Source organism: Impatiens glandulifera, chromosome 8, assembly GCF_907164915.1.
Source record: "Impatiens glandulifera chromosome 8, dImpGla2.1, whole genome shotgun sequence".
NCBI classification, from domain to species: Eukaryota; Viridiplantae; Streptophyta; class Magnoliopsida; order Ericales; family Balsaminaceae; genus Impatiens; species Impatiens glandulifera.
In genome coordinates, this window is record NC_061869.1 from 42,763,234 (window position 1) to 42,781,384 (window position 18,151).

The 18,151-nt window shown below is 34.4% G+C and overlaps 2 protein-coding genes across 2 annotated transcripts; one reads left to right on the forward strand and one right to left on the reverse strand.

Annotated features, from left to right (window-relative positions):
* On the forward strand, positions 1-6,002 carry LOC124911340 (probable methyltransferase PMT2). Its single transcript, XM_047451809.1, has 7 exons — positions 1-209; positions 932-1,583; positions 2,314-2,524; positions 2,923-3,217; positions 4,283-4,651; positions 4,989-5,066; positions 5,612-6,002. Exons 2-7 carry the CDS (start codon positions 939-941, stop codon positions 5,847-5,849), a joined length of 1,836 nt encoding a protein of 611 aa, XP_047307765.1. The 5' UTR covers positions 1-209; positions 932-938; the 3' UTR covers positions 5,850-6,002.
* Positions 6,003-6,554: 552 nt separating this feature from the next.
* On the reverse strand, positions 6,555-10,122 carry LOC124912363 (sphinganine C4-monooxygenase 2-like). The gene is made up of 2 exons (XM_047452973.1): positions 9,658-10,122; positions 6,555-7,473 (listed from the first exon to the last, which is right to left on the reverse strand). The coding sequence occupies exons 1-2, from the start codon at positions 9,877-9,879 to the stop codon at positions 6,919-6,921; spliced, it is 777 nt and encodes a 258-aa protein (XP_047308929.1). The 5' UTR covers positions 9,880-10,122; the 3' UTR covers positions 6,555-6,918.
* Positions 10,123-18,151: the final 8,029 nt, after the last annotated feature.

The window sequence follows — 18,151 nt, forward strand, 5'->3', positions numbered from 1 at the left end:
TTCTATTGAGTGACCTTTCTAGAGGGATAGAAAGAGAATCCGGATTCACACAGGAAGCAAATCGGATGATAACTTCAGCTAGTGGACATTCGATTCACAGTTTATCATCTTGTAGATCTTGAAAGGCTTAAGCAGATTCAGTAGCTCAGATTTTACATTCAAGATCGTAGATCGAAAACTCAACTTCCGTGGACTTCTTAATGCCATTGGTAATCTTACTGTTTTTTGTTTCTCTTTGATTTGTATTCAGCTTCATAATTCTCAAATGGACTTCATTTTCTGTTGATTGCAAAGTCCTCGTGCTAATCTGCTAGCTGGTTTGAGATGTTACTTAGGGTTTTGCGTAACTCTTAGGGTTCTTGTTCTATTTACTGATTTTCCATTTCATCAGTTGACTGGATTGTCACGTCAGCAACTACATCAACAAATGTCTTCTCCAGCATCAAATACTGAAGATATTACAGAAAATTAGAAAAACAAATGAGTAAATCCCTTAGTTTAGTGATAAGATTACAAATGACATATCTTCTTAATTATCTATGTAGACAAATGACCATTTGGAAACACTTGGATACAAAAATTTTGGATCCAAAAACTTATTAGATGAGATTATGTTTGAATACTGAACTTCCTTGAAGACAGATTCAAAATTTTGGGGATCCTTTTGGGTAGATTTCTCATTTAATGTGGATCTTGATTAGATCACGACTGGAAATAGTATTTAGTCAGATAAAATTTCTGAAATCTATTAACAATTTCTCATATTGTTCGATCCAAAAACTGAATGTTTTAACAAATGGATTCATATCAAAAGTTTATAAGACTAAAAACATCTCTTTGTTTCTTCTTCTCCGATTCTAGCTCTCAGTTTTATCAAACTATAAACCAGATTCCATGTTAGGTTGACCTTTTCTTGGACTGGAAATTGCAGGTGCAATATGGCAATAAAAGGAAATTCAGGTGATGGTAAGACAAGGATATCAGTATCCATCATTATTGTAGTTGGTTTGTGCTGTTTCTTCTACATATTGGGAGCCTGGAAAAGAAGTGGTTTTGGAAGAGGAGACAGCATTGCTCTACAGATGACCAAGAGTGGAGCAGAGTGTGAAATCCTATCAAATTTAAATTTTGATACCCATCATGGTAGTGAAGCTGGCCTTGACGGGACAAATTTAAAGCCCCAAGTTTTCAAGCAATGCGATGCTCGTTTCACTGATTATACACCGTGCCAAGATCAAATGCGTGCAATGACATTTCCAAGGGATAATATGAACTACAGAGAGAGACATTGTCCTCTTGAGAATCAAAAATTACATTGCCTAATTCCTGCGCCAAAGGGATATGCAACTCCCTTTCCATGGCCAAAGAGTCGAGACTATGTTCCTTTTGCTAATGCACCTTATAAGAGCTTAACGGTGGAGAAGGCTATCCAGAATTGGATTCAGTATGAGGGGAATGTTTTCAGGTTTCCAGGTGGAGGAACGCAATTTCCTCAAGGTGCAGATGCATATATTGATCAGCTTGCATCTGTAATACCAATTGCAAATGGTACTGTTAGAACTGCTCTGGACACTGGATGTGGGGTATGCTTTGCTCAAATCTATATCTAACTATATCTGTCTTTTTCTTACGTAGACCTTGATTAATCTAGGGTTATTTTCAAATAATCTTGTGTTATGTAGGTTATTTAAAATTATGTTAATTTGGGGCTAAAAATATTTTGTAAGAAAATGTAGAGAGTGTTTTGGTATTTTAATTGATGATTTAAATGAGGTGATTGATAAGTATATAGTTGATTGGATTTTGAGTTATTTAAAATAATCACAAATAACCTACATCAAACAAGGCCCACCTTCACTAATATAGAGGCAAACTATTAATACGCATCATTCACTAATAAATTAAACGAAAATAGCTAGAACGAAGAAAATGAGAACAGAAGAATATGCTTCAACTCCCTCTGTTTCAATATATTAGAATTATGTTTGATTTTGAATGAAATAATTACATGATATCTTTTCCCATTTAAAGATTCACAGGAGATGTTGTATAGAGAAGTGAATGATATATATCTTTGATGAATAGAAGACTAAATTTGATGACTAGGCACTGATGTAGTGATGACTTGGCTATGACATAGTGCTGATATGACAGCCGGGTTACGCCATGTCATTTATCTCCATGTTTTAATGCATTTGATGATTTCCTGCTGTTGTGGCGATTACTTGGCTGTGACATTTGCTGATATGGTGGTCATGTTACACCACCATGTCATTCTTTTCTTTTAACACTAATAATGATGGTGTTCAACAGGTAGCAAGTTGGGGTGCTTACCTTTGGAAGAGAAATGTTATAGCCATGTCATTTGCACCAAGAGATTCACACGAAGCACAAGTTCAGTTTGCACTTGAAAGGGGAGTACCAGCCGTTATTGGCGTTCTTGGAACAATAAAAATGCCTTATCCATCTGCTGCCTTTGACATGGCCCATTGTTCCCGTTGCTTAATTCCTTGGGGAGCAAATGGTGAGAACAAGGTCTATATCTAGAAAATTAATCTCTTTTAAAAGAAATAGTTTATCTCAAAGTCATAATCAATCATAAAACCAAACTACCTATACTTGATTTCTTAAAATATTTTAAATATTAGTTGAAAGGATATTGTAGTCATTTAACCTAAGTAACTTCAAATAATCTAACTTTTCATCAACTTCAAATAACCTACATCAATCAAGCTTAGTATACATTGGCTTGTTTTGGAAACACTCGACCGGAAGTGTTGATACAGATGGGATCATGTTTTAAAAAAATGGTGTATTTGAACTAAATCTGGCCAATATTCAGATTCAATAAATTGTCTTGAAGTTTGCAATAGTTATTGATGTAACTAACTTGTGAAATGCATTTGTGGAATGTTGATACAGGTGGGATGTACATGATGGAAGTGGATAGAGTTCTTAGACCTGGTGGATATTGGGTCCTTTCTGGTCCACCAATTCACTGGAAGACCAACTATAAATCATGGCAACGACCCAAGGAAGAACTTCAGGAGGAACAAAGGAACATTGAGGAGATTGCTAAAAGTCTCTGCTGGCATAAGATATCTGAAAAGGGTGAAACGGCTATATGGCAGAAAAATGTAGATTCTGAATCATGTCGACGCCAAAGAGATGATTCTCAAGTTACATTCTGTGAAACCTCTGATGCAGATGATGTCTGGTATGTTGCAATAGTTATATTTCTTTTTCCTTTTTATTTTTCGGTCACATGCTTAGTTGTATATTTCTTAAATAAGCCCTGAAACTATTATCAAATTTTTATCTAGGTGATTAAGTTTTTCTAAGGTTTCTGAAACTACCCCTTCTTTTTATGGCAATACATGGACTGAATTTATTCAGTTTGAAACACAGTCATCTGTGTCAGCATTGTTGGACCTTCTTTATTCATTTAATAACCCATTGTCAAATTAACCTGACCCATGCCCACCAACTTAGTGCTAGTTTCATGCCGTGACTCGTGATAAGAAAATTCTTCCACAAAAAAATTCAAATATCATCAACGAATTGAAACCTGAAAAACAAGATTCACCCACCTAAGGTAGCTCAGGTTGGTAAGAGTCTTGAATTTATGAAGTCGAGGTCTCAAGTTCAATCTCAATAAAAGAAAATTGATTGAATTGATGGTTTGTAACGGTGGAATGTGCCCACTTCAAAGGAAAAACCATGGCTATGAAAAAAATTGGAATCTGAAACAGGAACATTGGGTTGCCCATCAATTCATATAACAAAATAACCTTACTCTATTAATTATAAAGTATTAAAATATTATATTTTGATTATTTGACCCAAAAAAATATTGTTTTCAGATTTTCTTTCAAAAAAACTTGTTTATTTCCAAATAATCCCACATTAGAAATCCCTGCACCTCCTCCCCTCCCCACATCAGTGGAGAAATTACTAATAATGTGTGCTTGGTCTTTATCTCTATCACATTCTCCTTTTTGGTAGCTCATTCTCTGTCTTTCTCTTGTAAAAGCTTATATATAAGGTAATACTTGGGAGTGTTTATGATTATGTTCTTGATGAGAAGTTGTCCATGTGTCAAAAATCATTTAACAAACATAACTTCTTCTCTAATAGCTGTAAAAAGGGTCATTACAAAACTCAAGGGCCTAAATAATAGTTTAAAATTGAAGGACAAATATCAAAATTTAGCAAATTTTACGGGTTTTCTTTTGTTCTAATAGATTTTGACTCAGTGAGGTAAATTTTATCTGTTAAATAGGTACAAGAAAATGGAAGGATGTGTTACCCGGTTTTCCATCTCTGTGGAAAACCTTAAACCATTTCCAGATCGACTTTATTCGGTTCCTTCTAGGATTTCCAGTGGATCTTTGTCTGGAGTCTCTGTTGAGACATATGAAGAGGATAACAAGACTTGGAAGAAACATGTAAATGCTTATAAAAGAGTTATCAAAATTATTGATTCTGGAAGATTTCGTAACATTATGGATATGAATGCTGGATTGGGAGGTTTTGCTGCAGCTCTTGATTCTCCCAAATTGTGGGTAATGAATGTTGTCCCCACCATAGCTAAGAAGAACACACTCGGCGCTATTTATGAACGTGGATTGATTGGTATCTATCATGACTGGTAAGTGATAACACTCTGAGAGTCTATTGTTCTTATTTTTCAGTAAAAACATATTTTATAATTTTCTTTCTCGAGTTTTCCTGATTTAGTTTGGGAATCAAAAACCTACATTGGGCTTAGAGCCATGGAAATAGATCAAGTGTTTTGATTGAATCAATAAATTTCTAAATTTTGTGATTAGTTGCTTTAAAAATTATTTGGTGATTGAGAATTTCTTTTATTTAATAGAGTTGTTAGGAAGACAACTTCTAATTCTAGGCAAAACAATATAATAAATAGTTATCAGAGTTTCGAATTGCTGGATTTCATTAATTTTGCAGGGTTTGTCTTGTTTCAGGTGTGAAGCTTTCTCCACATATCCAAGGACATATGATCTAATTCATGCCAATGGTCTCTTCAGTTTATACCAACAAAAGTTAGTTTTCCATCTTTTCTCCAATTTTGCCAAATTTAAATCATTTTTATGGTTCTATTTGGTGATTGGGAACAGTTTTTAATCATTTTAGTTTTCAAATGTGATATCATATGGTTCTAGTAGTTTTTTTTTTTTTTTCTTTTTTAAGAAAAAACTTGTTTTTATGAAAAATTAATTATTTGAGATTATTTAGGTAGATTAAAATATCCTATGTATGTAATATAAGGAATTATTTGGGTCTTGTTAAGGTTATATGGAAATGACCCATGTAACATACAAAGCCCGGATTAAATCCAATAACCCTTGGTCAAACAATGCCTACATAAATTAGAAAGACTTGCTGTTGGCCTTTTTGCATTTTTTTGGATAATAGATTTGTCGCTTGGTCAAACAATGCCACATAAATTAGAAAGACTTGCAGTTGGCCCTTTTGCATTTTTTTTCGATTAATAGATTTGTCTCGAAAATAAAATCTAATAATACAAACAATGATGATTCCAAGAACTGAATTTTGTTCAATTGTTGTGTATGGGTAATTTGTGCAGATGTACTTTTGAAGATATTCTTTTGGAGATGGATCGAATTTTGCGACCCGAGGGTACAATCATAGTTAGGGACAAAGTGGAGGTTATAGTTAAGGTGAAACAGATTATAGGAGGAATGAGATGGGATGCTAAATTGATGGACCATGAAGATGGGCCACTTGTTCCTGAGAAGATACTAATTGCTGTGAAGAAGTATTGGGTTGTTGGCGACTACAATTCCACATCGTCTTCGCGATAAAAACCATGCGATTATATGTTCCCCAAGTTTTTGTTTTTATCATGTAAAATGAGGTTTTATATATTTGAATTCTTATTATTAACCACTTTTATTGAATTTTGTATCTTCACTCTTTTTGCTGCAATCCAAAAGTTATTTCACCCTTGTTTGGTACATTGCTAGAAAAGCTTTGGTAATTGACTTTATCTTTGATTGTTTTTCCAAACTTCTTTCTTACATAAACACTATGATATAATAGTAGAAGAACGATCAATTGGTAGATTCTTTGGGATCCGAACATGATTCATGATGAACAAAATATTATTCTTTGTTTAGTTTGATGATTTTGCATTGATTGTCTTGTTGATAGTTTTATTGAAAAATGAAGCTATTTGATTACTAAAATGAAGGGATATTTGAAACTCGTAATTTTTAATTATTAAACAAAAAAATTCATGTACACATAATAATGCTTTTGATTCTTCAATTGATCATTTAAAAAATGATAGTGATGTGATAAGAAACTAGTGTAAGATGGCATGAAAATGTTTTTGAATTCTCAAATTGTGAATTCAAATATGGGTCGGAATAAGTTCAAATGCAACCGTCGTCATCAACAGGAATCTCATCCTAAACAACATCGTAGGAGAAAACCGAATATAATGGTGTTAACAGATGATATTACCATAATCAATATACAGTCCCTAAAATCCTAAACCCTACAAATGAGACCAAAATAAAAGGAATAATTATAGAATATTTGAAATATGTAGAGCAATAAAACATTAGAATTACATATAAGCCCAATCATGGCAGTTCAAGTTTGCACAAGTATATAAATATGTCTTTCTCTCTTACAGAAACAGAAACTCAAAAGCCTTCCTTCTGAACAAACTCCCCATTTCCTCTCTATATCTCTCTCTTTCTTTTTCTCTTTCCCTGTTCCTTATTGTTATCAGACTATCAAATTAACAAGCCATAGATGATTCATCCAATTAAGAATCAAAATATTATATATACACTCAATCAGAGAGAAGTGGAAGAAAATCATAAAGAGTAGAAAAAAGAATATCTTCAATCAATTATTTTTTCATTTCTCTTTGCAATCTTTAGCCGGCCTGGCTTCAAGACCACCACTCTGTCTCTTCTCGAGCGAATAAGGCATATAAGTTCCGAGAACTCTATCCCAAACAACGAAGAACGGTTGGGAGAAATTATACTTGGTTCCGTATAGCTGATGATGAATATCGTGATAAGCACTATTATTTTTGAAGAAGAAATGGAACAGGTTTCCAGGAATCCATAACCCACAATGATCGTCAACAGTCTTGATCGTAGCGAAAGAGAAGAAGAAGATTGAAGTTCGTGGAGACATTCCCGATAAGAGAAAAGATAAGGCTCCTCCAATGGTATCCAGAAGGAGACCTTCAATCGGGTGGTTATATAGAGCTCCGAATGCGTATGGAACAATAAGGCGATGATGTTGCGAATGAATATGACGGTATAAGAACTTGTTGTGATGCATGTATCTATGCATGAAATATTGCCAAGTGTCAAGTACAAACATCGCGATAATGAATTGTCTTAGAATCACAATCATAGAGGATGGGTTGTCAGTGGAGGCATCGCCGTCGTTTCCTGTAACCTAACGCAACACGAGGACATAATAGTAGTTTGTTAATTACATCACACTAACCGGTCTTTCAAATTCAAATGCATAAACAAATATTCAACAAATCTTTTATGACTACACATGTCATAAATTACTTGTACTAGATTGATTTTGGTTTGGATTATTCCCATGGTGCCCAATTTGGGAACAATTATAATTTATGTTCCAATATCTGGATCAGGAAACAACGAATAAATTTCTGAATTTGTCTTTGACTAAATTCCGTTGTTAAAGAATCTAATCGAGAGAGATACGAGATGAGATTTCATTTGGCAAGTAAAATTGTGGTTGAATTATGCCAAATAAAATCTTCTCAAGATTTCGGATACCCAAGAGGGTTTCATATTACTTAGATTTGTCAATTTATTGTACAACAACAGATGAAATGTTAAAGTTTCTATTAATCAAGTTGTTACAATTGTAACTTCTAATAATACGAACAATGTCCTTACCAAGTAAAGTAATACACATGACTCTTATCATTGTATTATTATTGTTGGTAAGTGTATATTGTCTTTTACCCTACCTTTTATTTCCCTACCTATTTAAATCTGTTATGTGCTTTTTATCATAATCAAGTCAATGTATACACAAAACCTTTTGCTCAATCTAGTTAGAAGCATACTATCTTTTTACTCATCAGCATATCTCCAAGTTTCCTATTGGATATTGGTTTCATTCACAAGAAAATGCTAATACATTTCCTATAACATAAGAGCTGTTTATTCATCAATATATAACCTACGATAACCATACCCAATCTCTTGATTTTTCTCCACACTGGTAAACAAATAACTTGTAAGTCAATAAAATAACTAAATGTTTTAGATAAAAAAACCTCTAGAGTGTTTGGAAGAGTAAATGTGACTTCTGCACCATTCAAAGAAGAAGCTGGAGCAAGTACACGAATAATAATGCTAATTGGCCTTCTATATAATGAATGAAGCATGGATATTGACACAAGATTTACTGCCCAAACATAATCCCATTGTTCATTTGTGTTTCTTATCTTCTTTGCTTTACCTGGGGCTTGTTTGACGTGGGTTATTCTATCGAATTAACTATCTACTCATCAATCACAACATTCAAACTATTAAACAAAATACCAAACTAGCATCCATTTTAGTTTATTTCATTATATATTTATACCCTTAATGTCTTTTTTACCCAAATAACCTAGTTTTTAATAACCTGCATCAAGGTTATTTAGAAATAACCACTTAGTTATTCAGATAGTCCTAGATCAAACGAGGCCTTTTTGTATGGTTTATAATAACTTAACTTTTATTTAGCGATACTATCTTCTCTTCTTTCTATTTTTTGTTTTCACCTTTTTTGTAAATGCTACTGACTTTTTATTTAAAAAATAAGGCTTTCGCCTCTCAACAAAGAGCAAAATTATTTTTGTTGCAAACCACAAATAATCCAAAAGTTAATAGAGTTATATATCAAAATGCTTTAAAAAAGTAGAGACACCAAACACCTTTAATTCCATCAATCAAGGGAATTAGAGGAATTATTGATGCACTTTTAAATCTTACATTGGCCCATTTTAGTATCAAAAAGTTTGAGCTAGATAAAACATTCAATTGGCATTAAGATTAAAACCCAGCCAGCCTAAAATCCAACTACACATTTTGTACCAAACAAAAAATTTAGCCGCCTATTAAGAATTTGGAATCATAATCAATCCATAATTATATTTGTCAAATGAAACTGTAATCTCATCCAGCCACACTAACATTTTGATGATTCCTCAATTTAACCAAGGTACAAGAAGAAAAGCATCTCTCCTAGTGAATTTGTCAATAGTAGCAACCCCTTATCGTCAATTTCGAGTTCAATGGTGCAATCAAAATATCAAACTACACTTTTTTTACCAATTGGAAAATATATTTGTTTCTACAAAGTTTGGGATCATGAATGATTCAATACCTTGGTTCATTTTTCGAATGAAGTTCTGAACTCACTAACCTAAATTTTTTAACCAAATGGAAAGAAAACCATGTACAACTACAAATAAGAGTTCTTTTCCTTTAGCAAAAAAGAACATCATCTCCGTAGTCTAAAAATGTCAAGAATTTGACCTAAAACTGAAATTAAACAGCCATACAGTACATCGATGGTGATATGAACAGGAATTTAGAGTTATCTAACCTTGAACAAGATGATTGCAACAATAGCTTGAACGCTCTGTTGCAAGATAACACCTTTGATCACCGTCTTCTTAGATACCAAATTCTTCTCATCTTCATCTTTCCTCGAGTGAAGTCGATAATCATCGAGGGATCCCATCAGAATGTAGATCCCAGAATAAACCCAATAAACAAGTATGGGGACGAAAGTCCCCAATAAGTCATCCGAGACACCAAAATCCATTACAATTAGTCCAGAAATTAGGAATAAAACTCGAATACGGAGAAATCAAAGTTGCGAGATGGCGAGATTCCGGACGGAGAACCTCTAAAAATCAGTAACCCTAGAGCTTAATTGATAAATATGATGATCCAGCGCAACAAGAATATCGTTTCACGTTGACTTTTCTAGGGCTTGACAGCACCAACCAAGGAGAGGGTTAAACTTTTTTGATATTTCATACAAAGAGAGAAAGAGGAGGTGAGGTGCAGGGAGAAGAATTGATTAACAACTGTTTGTTTTGTGGGTGTTAACTTTTAAATAGGTCCAATTTTATTTTGAGATAAAAAAATGTTATTGTAAAAATTTTAATTGTTATATGATTACAAAAATTATAATATTATAATTTAATGAAAATATAACTCATTACTTGTTTCAATTTGTTTTGGGTTATTTTTTATTTTCTAAAAATAACTTGAATTAATTTTAAGTCAATTAGTCAGCTCCTTTAAATTATTAAAAGATAATTTTAAATTATTTAATCTTCTCCAATATTTAATGTGTTATTATTGAAGGAATAGATTCTTATTATCTCTCTTAAAAGATAGTTTGTTAAATATTTTTAAAACCCAAATTATTCTTTATGATAAATTTTCTCCATACTCATATTTAAATTAATTATATATATATATATATATATATATATATATATATATATATATATATATATATATATATATATATATATATATATATATATATATATATATATATATATATATATATATATATATATATAGCATGTTTGTTTAACTAGATTGGATTAAAGTCGATCATATAAACTAGTGATAATTTTTTTGTTGAGTCATTTGTTCATATTCTGATATTTTTTTTTTAATTCTGTTTCGTTTCATTTTTAATAACAAATGAGAGGTAATTATCAGAATTTTAAAGAGTTATTGGAGTTGATTTTTCATATAAAGACTCTTATAGTTATTCTCATAACTTATTTAAAATTCTTATTATTCTTTCATGACATTTTTTTATCAACTCTAGGATAATTTTTTTTGTATTGCTACTAAGAATATATATACCCTTGTTTGATTTATTCTATTTCATCACACATCCTTATGGCACTTAAATGAGTTATTCCTTGAAATCATCCTAAATAATTATATATTGTTGTGGGTGGTTGTTATTTGGAGTCTCATTTGAAGCATAACTAAAATTTAGTGAGTGTCTAAGGCTCCCGATAGTTGTTAGAGAAGTTTATTATCCCTATTATCTCTAGCTATACTATATGACTAGAAAAGAATCATTGTATTTTTAATGATTATATTCGACTGCTGCATATAATTTATAACGTCATAATACTATTTAAGATTCGTTATGGAAAGTCATAGAACCGATTGAGGAGCTCGTCGTTCTTTTTAAAATATTCGTGCACGATAACTTCTTGGTATTTGTGACCTATGGTATTTGTTTTCTCCATTGATTGTGTTTCATAAATTTTAATTCTTCAAATGTCATTTTTGTTTTCTTATGCTTAAGAGACTCTTATTTTATAATATTTCATGAATAATTTAAAAATACTATTATGAATATCCTAAACCTATAAGCAAGAGCTTATGGAACAATATGTAAATTAACAAATTATAAAACAAGTTAAATATCTTATTTTAAAGTTAAATAACACCAATTATATTAGTGAGAATTAGAATACTCGGTCATGATAAACTAACATAAACAAAAAGAGTCAAATTCAATCTATTATAATAAACCAAGTGATAAAGGATTTTTATCGAAAGTTTAAGCAAAAATAAAAACTCGATTCTTGGGAGTGTTTCTCTCAATATAAAATTTTCTACGGAAGTTAGGTTATCTTCAAACCGATATTCTCCAAATCCCATCTCTATTCATCCTGTGTGTGTGTTGCTTCAATCTGAAACAAACCACTTCCGCACTTGAACTCGGTTCAAGGGTTTGTGACAGCTTGTGTAGTATTAAAACTGGTGTTAATTCTTAACCGGATTAACGTCAACCGTTGAGTGTTGTTAGAGATTATCCTTTAGCTGGACCCCGGTCCACTATCGGCAATCTAGATCCTAACAATTAGTATCAGAGCAGTCAGTTTCAATATTCAAGCAACACGGAGCAAGCAAGCATGACTTTCGGCGAGAAACCTCCAATGCTAGAAGGAGACGACTTCGCTAACTGGAAAATATGCATGCACCTGCACTTAGTCACTATGGATGATGAGATGACATTCATTCTATCTGATGGACCGATAAAGATTGAGAAAGAAAAAAATGAATGGACAACTGATGATAAAAGGAGAAACAATCTGGATAATCACTGCAGAAGCCACATCTTCAAATCTCTAGACAGAAACACTTTCAATAAGGTTAGAGAATGCAAGACTGCAAAGGAGGCATGAAAAACAGTGATTCAACTTCATGAGAGAAATGAAAGAACCAAGGAAAACAAGATAATAGTGGCTACCCAGAAGTTTGAAAACATCAAAATGAGGCCAGGGGAAACCATGAAGGAGTTCAGTGATCGTTTCACAAATGTAGTAAATGAGCCGTCTGTTCTTGGAAAGAAATATGATAACAAGGAAACAATCATCAAAGCCATGAAATCCCTTCCTAGTGCATGGGATATAAAGACAATGGTGATGAGAGAATCAAACTGCCTAGACAAGATGAAGCTACATGATGTATTTGAAGATCTAAAGGCATATGAGTTTGAAATGAGATCCAGGATCGAAAATGAAGCATCAACGTCAACTGCTACTAAGGCACTAGTTACAACCATAGTACCAGCGACTATCGCACCGATCAAATCTGCAGAACAATTTTCTGAGGATGCAATGACAATGCTCACAAAGAAGTTTGGAAGATTCATGAAGAAAAGTCAACCGACAAACAACTACAACTATAACTACGGTGATAAATCTAATGTTAGGTGTTATAATTGTGATGGTTTGGGACATTACAGGTGGGAATGCAGAAAGCCAAGACAGGATGACCGGAAACTAGATGATCAGAACCAAAGAAACTACCCACAAACCGGTGAAGGAAAGGAAATTCAGAAAGAAATGATAGCCGATGATGGAGGAAGCCTATGGGCTCACAGTGACAGCGATGATGAAATCTCTTGCCTCATGGAAAATGAAGAACATGTATTTGATTTCTCATGTGATGAATTTACTAAAGATGACCTAGTTACGACACTAAATGATATGGTATCAGAGTATAAACATCTATCAACTATAGTACCAACCCGGCTTAACTTTGGAACCGACCCCCTAGCACTAGTCTGGCCCAACCTTGAAACCGATAGCGTCCAATCCAATGAGATCATAGAAATCAAGGCAACACCTGAACTATCCTCTGAGAATAAACAACTCAAGGAGTCATTTCAAAAGTTGACCGAAGAAGAAGATGAGCGAACTAAGTACTTAATGACAGCATGGAAGAGATCTAGTGAAGTAGTCAGTAAAATGACGAGCTATCAAAGACCCAATAAGTGTAAATTTGGTCTCGACTATGATAGTAAAACACCCATCCAACACAAATCCCCCAATGGATTGAATCTCACTAAAGACAAGCTTCCATTCATAAGCTTTGTCAAGAGCTCTTCAACCAATACTAAGTCATCTCATGATTCAAAACTAGCTAAGGAGATAACTTATGTAGGTCCAACCGATACAGCCAAATGGTCTCTTCCTGAGAGAAAAACTACTCAACTACATAATAGGTACCCACACTACACCGACCAAATATCACCTCAATATCACAATGTACCAATAAGTAGACAGAAACACACCAAACCTAGCGCATGTAGAACCATCAAAACCATCTCTAGGAAAATTATGCGAATAATCAAAGTATGGATACCCAAGGGACTAATCAACCACAGACCCAAGTAAATATGGATACGAAATAGTTGTAAATATGTGTATTTTACAGGTTATGAAGAAGCGGTTAGGAAACTCTGAGTGGTATCTAGACATCGGTTGCTCCAGACATATAACTAGAAACAACAATCTTCTGACCGACATCAAAGTATAAGCCGGTTCAATGATAGTTTTTGGTGACAACTCAAGAGGTAGAACTGTGGGCAAGGGTAAGATTGTCCATGGAAATTTAACGATTAACAATGTACTTCTTGTTGAAAATTTACATTTCAATCTGCTAAGTATCAGTTAAATGTGTGACGCTGGATATACTGTAGAATTTCATAAAAATGCATGCTTAGTTAAGGATTCTCAGGGTAGCACTTTACTAACCGAAAATAGGCTAGGAAATATCTACAAGGTAGACTGGAAGAATGATATTGAATATCCTGTGTGTATGGTAGCTAGAAATGATCAAACCTGGCTGTGGCATATGAGATTAAACCATCTAAACTTCAAAACTATAAACTACATTCGCACTAAAAAGTTAGTTGAAGGAATTCCTGACATAAGATTTAATAGAGAAAAAGTATGCTCAGCATGTCAAATGGGTAAACAGATTAAGTCAACCTTTAAGAGCAAAGGAAATATTCAGTCTAACCGATGTCTAGAACTTCTTCACATGGATCTATTTGGACCGATTAAGGTCACCAGCTTAGGCAGTATGCATTATACTATGGTTGTTATTGATGATTATTCTAGGTATACATGGGTCATATTTCTAGCATCTAAAAGTGATACTGCATCAAATCTGATTACATTGATCAAACGCTTACAAAATGAGAAATCATCGCGTATAAATACCATTAGAAGTGATAGAGGAACCGAATTTACAAATAGTACTTTAAATGCATTTCTTGAGGAATCTGGCATTAGACACGAGTTGTCCAGTGCTAGAACTCCTCAACAAAACGGCCTGGATGAGAGAAGAAACCAAACTCTCAAGGAAGCCGCGAGGTCTTTGATAGCTGATTCGGGTGTTGCTCAAAAATTTTGGGCCGAAGCTATCAGTACTGCATGTTATACACAAAACCGGTCTATGATTAACAAGCATCGCAATAAAATACCATAAGAAGTATACTTTGATAGAGTTCCTAACATTCGGTACCTCAAGATTTTTGGTTGTAAATGTTACATTCACATAAATGGCAAAACCTACTTAAATGTTTTTGATGTAAAATCTGATGTTGGGATAATGCTAGGATACTCAGCGGTCAGTAAGACATATAGAGTATATAATACTAGAACTTTAACCGTAGAAGAATCTCTTCATGTTGTATTCGATGAATCGGTTGAAAGTAACACTTCATCATCCTTTGATCTACACAACAGATTGGAAAACCAAAATATCCATTTTGATAGTGAAGATGAAATTCCAGTTTTTAGACGGTTTGTCCATGACCAAATGGGTATTGTTGAAGCCCATCCGGATTAAGCTGCCAAACAGCAGGAAGTTGACACCTCAGTTTCAACTGAGGAAATCGGTCGATCTGACATTATTGTTCAGCCTACTGATATGTCTAGTTTTGATCAAATAACCGGTAATTTGGTAGACATCTCTAAACCAAATTTCAAAAGGAACAAAAATCCTCCTCCTGAGCTTGTTATAGATAGCCTTTCACTACACATCCGAACTAGGCAACAACTACTGGAACAATATGAAAACTCCGCTTTCATATCCCAAATTGAGCCAAAAAAGGTGGATGAAGCATTGTTGGATCCGGATTGGATTTTAGCAATGCAAGAAGAGTTAAACTAGTTTGAGAGTAATAAAGTACAATATCCGCCCCTCATGCATTCGGATCGGTGCATGTTCAGGCCAATGTTCCAAACCCGACTGTCTTCACGGCCAACATCTCTAACCGCTCCAAGGACGACTCAACACATCAAGTAAATACTTCTTCTAAGTCCCCTAACAACGATACCGAGAAAGATCGGTCAGACAATGCAAATAAGGCAAGTAGCAAAGGGAAAGAGAAAATAGTTGATCAAGTGGATGACGATGAAGGACATCCAGCGGTGAATGTTGAACACGAAATCGGGCCGGACGACCAACCGGAATCTGCAGAAGACTTAATAACAGCTATGGGGAATACAGTTATATCCCAAGTCTTAAAACATCTTGATGAGAAAGCACACGAACGAAGTAACATCTTCTATGAATGGGCTTCTATAAGAGTGGAAATTGGATTCGCCGATATGATTCCCGAATGTCCTGCCCATCTGAAATGGGAAACGCTGGTGGAACCTGAGAAGTCGGTTTTTGATCTGGAAAAAACAAGGAGAGTTGTGGTTTCTCTTAAGAGAGGAACGCTCGTGGAGACACACGCCAGGTTAATATAAGTCACCGAGTCCATCCTTGGCATACAACAATAGTGCCCTGATATGACTGTAATTGATCAGTTGGTGCTGGAGGCACTAAAGAAATCGGCTCAAGAATTGAATGACACAATGACGCGACTGGAATCAGAGGCCGGTCAAGAAAATGAAGCTCCCCACTCCTATCGGTCAAAATTTAACGATGAAGAAAGGTTACAAAGATCAGAGCCTGACGCCAGACAACCTTCAAGAAAGGTCGTCAGTGCCTCTCCTCCACTAAGGTCCCCAGCCAGAACCTCTTCAAGTAAATCTTCTGACCGACAACATATTAACATCGAGACGGATAATCTGGTATTCGATCAGAATGAACCTCCACGCAACGATCAACCGATGGAGTCTTCCATATCTAAAGAAATGATCAAGGAATGCCTTGAAGAACTCTTCCGAGACACTATTGCACCGTGGCATGCAAAGATGGAGGAACAAACAGAATCATATCACCGGTTGATTGAGTCTACGACCCAACGGCTTGACTCAACGGATCAGAGGATTGCGACCCTTGAAGAGGGACATGCTCAAACTGACTCCTCATTGAAAGCGGTTTCGGCACAACTTGAAGAATTGATTGCGGCTAAGATAGCAGCTGACGAAGCACGAATCAAAGAGAATGAGATGGCAGCCCTAAAGATCTAAGAAGAAGAAAATGAAAGACTGTGAGTCTTAAAAGAAAGAGAACAGGCGGATGCGGAAATAGCCCGATAGGTTAATGAAGAAGAGAATGCCGATCCGACATAGAGAGCAGATACATCCTCTACTCCGGCTATCCACACAACACGAGCTGAGACGAAAAAGAGAAAGCATGCCAAAAAGGCAGCAGCTAAAAAGTCTCAATCGGTGATGGACGACTCTGCTGAACCAACCGGTGTATCACCAGTCAACTTGGAACAATCGAATTCTGATGAAAATGAGGAAAATGCTCCATCATTCTAAAAAAAGAACGCGGGCTGCTCCGATCAATGTAATGCCACTACAAATAGTTCCTCAAAGTCCCTTTCCTCACCGATCTCCGGCTTATCAAGCACATCCTGCTCCACCAACACGGTCTTCACCAACAACCGGTTACTCAGGCACACGAGCATCCTCCTCCAGACCGGGCTACGATACGTGCAATCCAGGAAAAGGATTGATGTCTGAGTATCTCTGGGGAATTATATACAAGGACAATAAGAAGAACAATAAGAAGAGGGAATAAATTTTCACTTCTTTCTTTTATGTCTACTTCAGTTTATATTATGTCTACCTTATAACATTTTCTATATATAAAGTATTTTTGGAAAACCGGTCTATCTCTTCCTTCTTGCATGGTTTTGAATATTTTAAATAAAATAATCAAAAAGGGAGAAATTGATAGATAAAATTTTTCTATATATAAAGTATTTTTGGAAAACCGGCCTATCTCTTCCTTCTTGCATGGTTTTGAATATTTTAAATAAAATAATTAAAAAGGGAGAAATTGATAGATAAAATTTTTCTCAAAAATTTTCAAAGTCTAAATTTTTATCAAAAATTTTCAAAGTCTTTTCTAAAATATTTTTTTTCAAGACAACAAACTCTTTAAACGACCGCCGGACGCATGGTTTTAAATATTTTAAATAAAATAACCAAAAAGGGAGAAATTGTTAGATAAAATTGACCGGTTAATAAGAACGTAACAAAACAAACTTATTGTGCAGGAACGGTCAAGAACTACAACCGGTCAAATAATCAAACCGGCTAGAAGAAGCAAAAGAAAAATCCAAAACCTGAAGCTATCCGGTTGAACTGAACAACCTGTTAATATGATCAGTTGGAATGAAGTATTCAATCCAAATCCAAAGAACAAATCAAACGAGAAGACCATTTAGAGAAAGAAGTCAAGGATATCAAATAAAGAACAATTTACAAATTGGTGCAAACAGACATTTTGAGTATATGCAGAAGATGACATCAAAGGATTAGACTGTAACATTGCCATAT